Source organism: Prionailurus viverrinus, chromosome B3 (assembly GCF_022837055.1).
Source record: "Prionailurus viverrinus isolate Anna chromosome B3, UM_Priviv_1.0, whole genome shotgun sequence".
NCBI lineage: Eukaryota > Metazoa > Chordata > Mammalia > Carnivora > Felidae > Prionailurus > Prionailurus viverrinus.
In genome coordinates this window covers 64935562-64947886 of record NC_062566.1, presented here as the reverse complement: position 1 = coordinate 64947886, position 12325 = coordinate 64935562, and the positions used below count along the sequence as shown (strand labels likewise).

The following is a 12325-nucleotide window of genomic DNA, read 5'->3' as shown; positions in this document are numbered from 1 at the left end:
CAGTGACTTTCTGTTCAAGAGTTTCCTTAAATTTTCTCTTGTGTATCTTTCTATCCTGTTGCCTTTTATGATATAATTACATTTTGTGAGGAACATAGGAGGTAGTTGAAAAATGTGTGATTGACTGTGTTCAACCTCCTTATTAGGAAGGCCATTTCCATATCCCTTACTCCAGCAGAAAGTAAAATAAGGACCTTCAAAAGTTAGGTTTCTGGGGTGCCTGGGTGGCCCAGTTGCTTAAGTGCTGACTTCGGCTCAGGTCATGATCTTGCAGTTTGTGAGTTCAAGCCCACATCAGGCTCTGTACTGACAGCTCAGAGCCTGGAGCCTGCTTCAGATTCAGATTCTGTGTCTCCCTCTCTCTGCCCCTCCCCTGCTCATTCTCTGTCTCTGTCTTTCTCTCTTTCTCTAATATATATATATATATATATATATATATATATATATATATATATATGTATTAATTGTATCTCTCTGTCTCTCAAAGATAGATAAACATTTATTTATTTATTTTTTTACAAAAAGAATCCTAAGTATAAAAGGCTTTCCATAGGCTCTTGTTGTTATGTGTTGCTAGTAACTTCCCAAGTTTTATTGGCTTATCCAAGGGCTCTTCATGATAAAGATAATCTTTAAATATTCTCTTGGCCAATGGTCGCCTTTTTGAAAGAAAAGGTAAGAGGATATTTAAAAAACAGCATTGCCCAAACATACTGTTCAGTCCAGTTAAATTAAGCAGATTGTAATTTAATGTAAATTATAGTTGTAAATTAAATAGCAGTATAGCTGTGGTGAGTAAAGCTTTTATTGACTCTGTTGTGCATATGGTACCTTTTTTCTCGTTCTTTTTTTTTTTTTAATTTTTTTTTTCAACGTTTATTTATTTTTGGGACAGAGAGAGACAGAGCATGAACGGGCGAGGGGCAGAGAGAGAGGGAGACACAGAATCGGAAACAGGCTCCAGGCTCTGAGCCATCAGCCCAGAGCCTGATGCGGGGCTCGAACTCACGGACCGCGAGATCGTGACCTGGCTGAAGTCGGACGTTTAACCGACTGCGCCACCCAGGCGCCCCTTTTTTCTCGTTCTTCTATCCATCATCGAAAGTGGGGTATTGATGCCTCTACCTATTATTGTTGAGCAATTCCCCTCGTTAATTCAGTCAGTGTTTGCTGCATGTATGGTGAGCAGAGAGCCTGATACAGGGCATGAACCCATGAACTGTGAGATCATGACTTGAGCCGAAGTCAGACGCTCACCTGACTGAGCCACCCAGATGCCCCTATAATTTTACCTTTTAAAGAATGAGAGAAGAAAGAAGAAGCATAAGCATGTATCGATAATTTTTGTTATATTAGCTTCTTATTTCCTATTGCTAGTTTTGTATATTTGTTTCTGATATTGGAGTTCCTGTACAAAGTCCTGTCCTTACTGCAATACAGTTTTGCTCCCACCCACCTCCTTTGTGCTATTATTGGCAAATATTTTGTTGGGCCTATAACATATGGAAACATAATTAAGCACATACTGTTTTAAATTGCTTTTAAAGTCAGTTATGGGAGGAGAGGCTGTATTAGATACGATTTGTAAATATTTTCTCCTATTCCGTAAGTTCCCTTCTCATTTTTCAATTAAGCTTTTAATTTTAATTCCAGTATAGTTAACATACAGTGTTATATTAGTTTCAGGTGTACAATACGGTGATTCAATAATTTTATACATCGCTCAGTGCTCATCATGAGAAGTGTACTCTTTAATCCCCATCACCTATTTCCCCCATCCCTCATCCATGTCACCTCTGGTAACCATCAGTTTGTTCTCTATGGCTAGGCATGTGTTTATTGGTTTGTCTCTATCTTATTTTTTTCCTCTGCTCATTTTTTTGTTTCCTAAATTCCACATATGAGTGAAATTGTATGGTATTTGTTTTTCTCTGACTGGCTTATTTCACTTAGCATAATACTTTCTAGCTCCATCCACATCATTGCAAATGGCAAGATTTCATTCCTTTTTATGGCTGAGTAATATTCCATCATCTGTATCTATATCTATCTATATCTACAGCTATAGCTAATTTACTTATATTTATATTTAGACATAGGTATACACACAAATACACCACATATTTATGTATTTCTCTATTGATGGACACTTGGGCTGCTTCCATAATTTGGCTATTGTAAATAATGCTGCAATAAACATAGAGGTGCATGTATCCCTTTGAATTAATATTTGTGTATTTTTTGGGTAAATATCCAGAAGTGTGATTGTTGGATTGTAGGGTAGTTCTATTTTTAATTTTTTTGCCCTGTTTTCTAGAGTAGCTGCACCAGTTTGCATTTCCACCAACAGTGCATGAGGGCTCCTTTTTCTCCACATCCGCACCAACACTTGTTGTTTCTTGTATTGTTGATTCTAGCCATTCTGACAGGTGTGAGGTGATATCTCATTGTAGTTTTGATTTGCATTTCCCTGTTGATAAATGATGTTGATGCCTTTTCATTCTGTTGATGGTCTCCTTTGCTGTACAGAGGCTTTTTAGTTTGATGTATTCTCACTGGTTTACTTTTGTTCTGTTGCCTTTGCTTTGGTGTCTAATCCAAAAAATTGCCTAGACTGATGTCAAGGAGCTTACCACCTATATTTTTCTTCTAGAAGTTTTATGGTTTCAGGTCTTACACTCAAGTATTTAATCCACTTTTTTTTTTTTTTTGAGCAGCAGCAGGCCAAAGTTTATTAGAATTTATTAGAATTAGAAAGGAAGAATAGTAGGAAAGCTCTCTTTACAGAGAGGGGACACTTGAAAGTGAATGCCCCCTCAAGTATTGAATCCGTTTTGAGTTGACTTTTGTGTAAGGATAAGAAAGTGGTCTAGTTTCATTCTTTTGCATGCAGCTGTCCAGTTTTCCCAGCACCATTTATTGAAGAGACTGTCCTTTCCTCATGGTGTACTGTTTGTCATAAATGACCATATATGTATGGGTTTATTTCAGGGCTCTCTATTCTGTTTCATTGATCTATGTGTCTGTTTTTATGCCATTACCATACTGTTTTGATTACTATAGCTTTGTAATACAGTTTGATACCAGGAAGCATGATGCCTCCAGCTTTGTTGTTCTTTCTTAAGATTGCTTTGGCTATTCAAGGTCCTTTGTGGTTCCATACAAATTTTCAGATAGTTTGTTTTATTTCTGTGGAAAATGTCATTGGAATTTTGATAGGGATTGCATTGAATCTGTAGGTTGCTTTGGGTAGTATGGATATTTTTAACAATAGTCTTTTAATCTGTGATATAGCGTATCTTTCCATTTGTGTCTTCTTTAATCTTTTACATCAGGATCTTCTATTTCAGTATACAAAATTAGCTTACTCATTTTGTAATGATGTTGTTAACATAATAATGATTGCTTTATAGTTTTCACATTGCTTTCATCAGTATTTTCCTGTTTGTTCTGTTTCTTCTGTCTTGCGATTTTGCATATTTTGGCCCAGATCGTTGCAAAATGAACCAAACATAAAATCTATGGGAGTTTTGAAGATACACCTTTCTCTAAGTTACATCAGATGTCTTCTAAGCTTTATTACTCTTTACTACCCTCTTGTGATGGAGGCTAATGACACCTCTTCTCATCTCTGCAGTTGGGTCAGGGGTAATGAGATCATTATTCAGTGATTCTTGTAAGTTGGGGATTGGTGAGTCATTTAGCTGTTGGAGGCCCCAGCCTATTATACACACGTTGTAAATACTAAATGATGGTGAGGGCAGGGCCGTTCATTTTTCCTAGGTCCCCTGCCTCCCGTTTCAGGGCTTATGTCACTGTTAGTAGTTCCTCAGGTGTTTCAGATCATCATCCTCTTTAGCATCAAGCTAATTACTCTGCCCAGGCTTACATTTTTGCCATGTGTTAGGGCGATGTTCACAAGTTTTGTGCTAACTGGATAAGTCTTTCTGAACTCTGTGTACCCAGTGGACCAACAAAGGAAAATTGGATTTTCCCAGATTAAACCCTGCTAGTAGTTTCAGCTCTAGTTCAGTCCTCCCCAGTTCTCATCAGTTATGAAGCTGTTTTCTTTAGAACCTTCCTGGTATTTATTATCTAAACAGGAGATCTTACTCAAGCACATACCTTGAATCTGCTACCATCTTTTCTGAGAATCTCTCAGGAATGGCAGGAAACCTGGAGGTTTCAGGGCATCTTTGCAATCCCTAGATTATGATGTAGTTTGCCATCTCTTTGTGCCATCAAGGAGGCTTCTGATGATATTTGAGGGCTGTGAGTAATCTTGAAAGGTCAATACTCTATCCTTTCATGAAAGCTTACTAAATTTGATCCAGGTGAGAATTACTGACTAGCGTTAAATCTGTTTGGGGAATTAGAAATTTGTAGTGGACAAAATAATACCACGCAGTCGAGTTCCTAGATGCAAGGGGGGAAAACCTATGTGTACAGTGGGTGGATCAGACTTCGTCCAAACTCGTTGGGTAATCTTAGCATTACTTATGTTGGGTCATACATTTATTACCTGTCCTTTCATGTGGTGTAACATAAGGTTCAGAGCACCATCTATGCTGTATTTTAAATAAAAAATATTTAACTTGACCGCATTGGGCATTCAGATTTTTAGGGCTTTTTTTTTTTTTAATCCATTATTTCCATAAACCATACCGCAAGGAAGCAGCCAAACAAAGGATGGGTCCTTCTGCACCCTACGTGTACTGGTCTCTTCAATAAATCAATGTCTTGGGGCGCCTGGGTGGCGCAGTCGGTTAAGCGTCCGACTTCAGCCAGGTCACGATCTTGCGGTCCGTGAGTTCGAGCCCCGCGTCGGGCTCTGGGCTGATGGCTCAGAGCCTGGAGCCTGTTTCCGATTCTGTGTCTCCCTCTCTCTCTGCCCTTCCCCTGTTCATGCTCTGTCTCTCTCTGTCCCAAAAATAAATAAACGTTGAAAAAAAAATTAAAAAAAAATAAATCAATGTCTTAAAGATAGAGATGGAACTAGAATCAAAGGGATTTAAGGGACAGTGAGATACAGGGCATGATCTTGAGTAGGATACCAGCTTGGACAAAACCAGCTCTAAAGCAAATTTTTGGAGTCAGACAAATTTGGAAATAGTCTGGATGTTATATGAAATGATATTTACTGAGAAGGAGGGATGCAGAATTTTGATGAAAAAATTCTTGTTACAAAAAAATGTATATATAAATAGCGCATATACTTCTAGATGTCTTTCTAAGGTGTTAATAGTGGAACTCCTACTCTCCAGTGATAGGAATGTGGGGTTTTTATTTATCTCTTTGCTTGTCTCTCCTCTTACTTTTCTGCAGTGCACATGCCTCATTTTTGTGTTAACAAAAGCTATCTACAACCCATCTACAGATAGACTGTTACAATATATTTCACAAGGTTTTTCTTGATGAGGATTTTATAATCTTTGGGATGCTTCTTTGAACCATGACTTTAGATTCTACATGCATCTTTCTTGTTTAAAGTTAATTTTTTATTATAATAGGACAATTTCAAATACATACAAAAGTAGATAGGATTGTATAATTATCAACTGTGCCCAGTTTATTTCCTCTGTACCCACCATTCCTCTCCACCCATTCCTCTCCACCCATTATTATTATTTTTTATTTTTTTAAAACGTTTATCCATTTTTGAGAGACAGAGAGGGACAGGTCATGAGTGGGGAAGGGGCAGAGAGAGAGGGAGACACAGAATTGAAGCAGGGTCCAGGCTCCGAGCCGACAGCACAGAGCCTGACGTGGGTCTTGAACTCACAAACCATGAGATCATGACCTGAGCCAAAGTCGGATGCTCAACCGACTGAGTCACCCAGGCGCCCCTCCACCCATTATTTTGAAGGAAATCCCACATTCCTGTCTTTTCATCTATAAATAGTCAATATTTTTTTCCTAAAAAATAAGAACATTAAAAAAAAACATGGTATGGTATCACCGCAAACAATAAATAAATGAAATAATCGTATTCCTTCAATATAATCAAATATCCAGTCATTCACATTTCTCTGTCTCATAAGTGATTTTTATCTATAGTTATATTGTTAGAATCTGACTTCAAATAAGCTCCTGGGAGCCTCCGTGGCTCAATTGGTTAAGTGTCTGACTCTGGATTTCAGTTCAGGTCATGATCTCACAGTTTGTGGGTTCGAACCCTGCATCAGACTCTGTACTGACAGTGTGGAGCCTGCTTGGGATTCTCTGTCTCTCTGTCTCTCAAAATAAGTAAATTCACTTAAAGAATAGTAAGAGCTTTGTCTCTTTAAAAAAAATAAGTTTCTGACATTACAAATGGTTATGTGTCCATTAAGCTCTTTCAATCTGTAGGTATCTCCCTCCTCCCCCAGCATTTTTTTCCCTTGCAAATTATTTGTTGAAGAAACTAGGCCCTTCATCTTTTATAATTCCTCACCTTCTGCATTTTTCTGCATGCTCTTTTTTTAATACTCAAGACTGGAAGTTGTACTCTTGAATGCACCTGAGCAGAGTTCCCATTTAAAACTTACAAAACTTATTTATTGTGTTGGTAAAATCTGTAAGTGGAAATGGTTGATTTCTATCCTAAAGTCCTCTAAGTTTAAGACTCATAGGCTTGGGGTGCCTGGGTGGCTCAGTCCATTGAGCATCTGGCTCTTGATTTCAGCTCAGGTCATTTCATGGTTTGTGAGTTCGAGCCACTCATTGGGCTCTGTGCTGACAGTGTGGAACCTGCTTGGGACTCTACCCCTCTCTCTCTGCCCTTCTAAAATAAATGCCCCTCTCAAAATAAATAAAAATAAGCCTAAAAAAAAAAAAGACCTGTATAGCCTTGATTGTTTCAATAAGATGAAACAACTAATGGGAAAGGATACATTGGGGTAGTAGGCATTAGCCCTATCAGTTACCCAAATTTTTAGACAGGAACTTGCCAGATTTCCTTTGCAAAGTGAAATGAAAAATTTACCCTGAAAATGAATTCAGGACCGTGGTACACTGGGGTCCTTTTGAAATATAATTTTGTATCCTCAGCTTGATCTATAAAATGCTCTTTGTCATGATACTTGTATACTATTTTTTGTTTTGTTTTACTTTAGTGCTAAGGCTGCTATGGTTGAAATTTCCACTGCCTGTGTATTGATTTGTTTGTAATGATTGCAGGTTGAAGATGACAGTGATGCAGAGACCTTTGGAGAAGAGAACGAGGAACAGGGAAATTATTCTAAAAGAAAGATAGTCTCTAACTGGGATCGATATCAAGATATTGAAAAAGAGGTCAATAATGAAAGTGGAGAATCACAACGGGGGACAGACTTCAGTGTCCTCCTCAGCTCTGCAGGTATGAATTCCGGTTGCTTGCCTATGGTTTAGTGCTCTGAAAGTTGCATAGACCTCTTATTTATGTTCCCTTTAAAGCTGCATTAAAAAAATTTTTTTAATGTTTATTTATTTTTGAGAGAGACAGAGACAGAACGCGAATGGGTCAGGGGCAGAGAGAGAGGGAGACACAGAATCTGAAGCAGGCTCCAGGCTCTGAGCTGTCAGCACAGAGCCCAACGTGGGGCTCGAACTCACGAACTGTGAGATCATGACCTGAGCAGAAGTTGGATGCTCAACCGACTGAGCCGCCCAGGCGCCCCATAAAGCTGCATTTTATTTACTAGCAATTCATCCTTTTGTCCTTTGGGTTTTAAATTCAAGTAAAGGACAGTGTGTCTAATGGTTTGCAAGGAAAAAAGATGTTTCATTAAGTGGAAGCCAGGGATTCCATGTACTGATGTAGAAGGACTTCAGGCCTGGTTGAAATGGATAAAAGGCTTTACAGAAATGGAAATGCTGAACCATGCCCCTCTAAGTTGGGTAGTCTGAAAACAGAAGTGTTTTCGTTGATATCAGAGGAATCAATGCTTATGTTTATACAAAGCTTTACCAAGCTTCTAGAGTATGTGTTCTTTTCCCTTTTATAGCCAGGAATATGCATATTCATGGATATGCACCTATTAGAGTCCTGTGTACCTGAACACGAAAACTTTTCTGTTTTGTTTTTGGGCAGTCTTCCCTATCAATAAGGTGAAATGCTCATTCCTTCTATGCCCAGCTGTTGTTTTAAGATTGACTCTACCCTGAACGATGTGCAGCAGTGTGAAGGTGGAGTAGGAGAGTAGTTACAGAGAGTGATGGAACAGAGCTGGCTGGAGAGATGGCTGCTCTCTCCTAGAGTGTGGCGTAAGAATCGGAAGGACGAAAGGAGGATGGATTAGTGGTTTTCAGGGGTTTGGGATGGGAGGGTGGGAAGTGGATGTGGTTATAAAATGGCAACGTGAAGGTTCTTGATAGTGCTGGTACGATCTTTTGTCTTGTGGTAGTAGGTAGACAAACCTACACAAATGATAACATTGTCTAGAACTTAATACACATGCACATGAGTGACTACAAATAAAACTGAGGAAATATGAAGAGGATTGGTGCTTATATCAACGTCAGTATGTCCGTATTTCCGGTTGTGATATTATAATACAGTTTCGCAAACTGTTATCATTGGGGGAAACTGGGCCAAGTACATGGGAGATCTCTGTGTTTCTTTAAAAAAATTCTTTTTTTTAACTTTATTCATTTTTGAGACACAGAGAGAGACAGCATGAGTGGGAAAGGGGCAGAGAGAGAGGGAGACACAGAATCTGAAGCAGGCTCCAGGCTCCGAGCTGGCAGCACAGAGCCCAACGTGGGGCTCGAACTCACGAGCTGTAAGATCATGACCCGAGCTGAAGTCGGACGCTCAACTGACTGAGCCACCCAGGCGCCCCTCTCTGTATTATTTCTTAAATTTGTATGTGAGTCTACTATGACCTCGACAACAACAAACAGCATAATATTGCCAGGTTAAAAAAATATAAAGAATTGAGAAGCATAGAAATAAAATGAAAATAATATTTTGAGACAATTTGCTTTGAATTCCCTCTTGCCTCCAAGTGTTATGTTGCTGTTAAGTTCCACCTTTCTTTTTTCTCATCTTGCCTATATTTTTGAATGCCCATACCAGACTGAGAATCATAAAGTGATGAATTCTCTTTGAGCTTAATAGAATAAACCTCTTGAGTAGAAAAAAATTACATGTGGAGAGAGTAGGGTGAGTGTGGGTCAGCAGAGCAAGGTTCAGACTGGTGTCCTTCTGTTGTATGCTCCCCACAGTGTCACCCTCTCAGGAGAGGTTTGCTGACGGCATCCAACTCATTGACCGTTTAGGGGCCAGTGACTCCTCTTTTTGCCAGTCAGATGAGTACTGCCCTCTTGTCACCTGCATTTTGGCCGCTTGCAGGTTTATAAGCACCTTTCTTCAAGGTGAGAGAAAGGTAAAAGGTGGGCTGCTTAGTTTTAATTTGTGTTAGCTGTTCTGCTAAAGGATGGGGAGGGGGGGAGGGAAATGGAAGCAGTGCAGTGTGGACTACCTGGTTTTAATTGAATTAAAAGTGTACTTGGTTACTAGGACAGTATCTGGCAAGTGAAAGATACTGCCTGAATGTCGGAAGGCGATTCACAGCTCTAGTCTAACCCGGCAGCTATGCCCAGGGGCTTATGATTTTGACTGTTTATATTAGCATTTTATTTATAACTTAAAGCCTGGCATGATTTGGCTCTCCTATGTATTTTTCTTGTAGTCTGTCTTTGCTTACTGATTCTTTTCAAGTAGCTTGTTTATGTGTGATTGGTTTCTCGGGAGATCACAATTGTCCCATCTTCTGACATGTGCTTCTAGCTTTTCCCCACTGTGCTGCTGATGTATCATTTTCTTTTCACCATGTCATATGCCTGAGAAGAGCTGCCATGCTTTCTTCATTGTAGGAGTAGGGCTATATTAGTTTACTTTTGAGAGATGGAGTACATTCTGTGATCATAATATATATATATATTTATAACATATATTATAATATATAAATATATATTATAATATATGTTATAAATATATAATATATATTTATATACATATTTAGTATATATAAAAATATAAATATATATACTAAATATATATATACTATATATATACACTAAATATATATTTACTAAATATATATATATACTAAATATATATATATACTAAATATATATATACTAAATACATATATATACTAAATATATATATATATATATATTTAGTATATAATTTTTTTACTAACTACCAAAGTAACTCAAATTAGAAATAACTTATCAACTTTGAAAATTGGATTATCTTAATATTGGACATTTAAGTTCAGTCGATGATGTTACAGTCTTTCCTTTGTCAGTGTTGTTTAATATAAGGAGCACAGACCCCTAAGTTGAACAGATGTGGATTTGAATCCTAGTCTATCATGGTTCTGTCGAACATTAGTAATACTATTTCTCTTAGTATCCAGTGCAAGAATAGTTAGATGGAACAGTGCCTAATTTGATGCTGTCAACATCTTATCCCAAATTGGCTGCTGGTTTTAGTTCTGCTCAATGAGTAACCGTGTGCCTAGAGTTAGTATGTATCAGAATTTTTTGTCCATAGAAGCTTAATTAACTACCTTCAGTAAAGTCAAAGTCTAATTTCTTGTTTTCCTTGAATGTTAGACATAATGGCAGTGGTTGCCAATAGAATTTGAAGATCCTTTTTCTGAGAAAATAAAAGGTTTTGGGTGTGATAGAGCTGATTATTGAGTCTACTTGTTGAATAACCAATGGTGGTGGTCTTAGCCTCTGAGCATTTAAAAGTTGGTGATTTTAGGTTTCAGGTTAAGTCCTAAAATAAAATTTCCCCCCTTTTCCTCCAGTTTGCCACCTATAGTTGCTCATTTGTTTTTCTCCTGCATATCTGTGTCTGCCACATGCCCTGAAGGATGGCCCTTGTTGTCCCTGTGACAGATGACAGACTTCATTTCTCTGAACTTTGAACTGTTCTTTATGCATTCTTTTTTATTCTAGAATCAGCTGTGTGGTGCATACACCTCTGGTCCAATTCTCAAATGCCATTTTGAGACGGACCTTTTGCTCAGAGTACCTCTAGCTTAATGTGTTGTTACTCACCCAGTAGGATTTACGTCTCAACAGTGAATCTTTGAGGACCAGTAATTAAATCCCAAGAGTGAATTTCTACTGCACACACAGTTGGTGTGTGTGCATGTTGGTATATTCATTTAGGAAGGTGGTTTGTCATTTTTCTGTAAAGTTGAAGATCTGGCACTTGTACCCTGGGAAGGCACTCTCGAGAAGCTATGGCGCCAATGCACACACCGGGAGACGTGTGTGTGCATTCATAGCAGTGCTGGTCAGAAGAGCCACGTGAAAGCAACTCAACTGTCTACTAATGGTGGAATGAATACATAAGTCAGTGGATGAGCCGCTCAAACATACTGTGAAGTAAAAGGAACACTACATAGCCACAAAATACCTCTGTACGATTCTACTTACATAAAGTTCACACGCAAGAAAAAAACAAGCTGTTATTTAGGGATGCATATTTGAATGGTAAAATGGAAACCAAGGAAACGGTTATGGTACAAATCAGGATCGTGTTCCCCTCTAGTAGAGGGGTGAGGGGTAATGATTGGGTAGGGGCATGCAGCAGGTGTCGGTGTTGGGGGGACTTCCTGATGTTGATGCTGATCTATTTTTTGACCTGAATAATGTTTACTTATATTCATTGGATAATAATAATCATCATCATCCTTCTCCTCCTCTTCCTCTTCCTCCTCCATTAATTTATTCATTTTTAGAGGGGGAAAGAGAATCCCAAGCAGTCTTTGCGCTGCCAGCACAGAGCCCCACACAGGGCTCAGTCTCACAAACCCTGAAATCATGACCTGAGCCAGAATCAAAAGTCAGATGCTCACCCGACTGAGCCACCCAGGCACCCTGAATAATTATTCTTTAAATCTTACCCATTCTTTTATGTGTCTCTCTACACAAGGAAAAAAAAAGTCTAAAAATGGATTTCTAATGAGAGGATTTCAGTTACCACCACAGACCATGGGGAACATTTTGGGAGAGGCATTCTTTTTTGGCATCCCGAGGTCTTCAACACACAGGTGCCGCCTGCTTTGTTTCAGTCTCTGGCTGAAGGTCATGGCATCTTGTTTTGCTGAGGAAATGGGGAGAGGCCACTAGTTTGTTTGAGGTCACACTCTTTCTGGTAGGATTGGGAGTCTTGAGACATCTTTTTAGGAGTCTTTCTGTAAGCCTCTGAAACAGACGATCGCGCCTACAGCTTTTCTTTTTGAACAATGTTCTTGCAGTTCTAAGTTATGTTTCACAAGCTTGGAGAATGGTACCATACTCTCACTTATGTTCAGGCATAAGAATGTTAGATCTT

At 38.7% G+C, this 12325-nt stretch overlaps 1 protein-coding gene across 1 annotated transcript in view; it reads left to right on the top strand.

Annotated features, from left to right (window-relative positions):
- Positions 1-12325, top strand: part of AVEN (apoptosis and caspase activation inhibitor) — a 195030-nt gene that overhangs the window by 42961 nt on the left and 139744 nt on the right. Inside the window, exon 3 of the mRNA XM_047863025.1 lies at positions 7159-7336. Within this exon, the coding sequence (XP_047718981.1) occupies positions 7159-7336 (178 nt within the window). The remainder of the gene's footprint in view (positions 1-7158; positions 7337-12325) is intronic.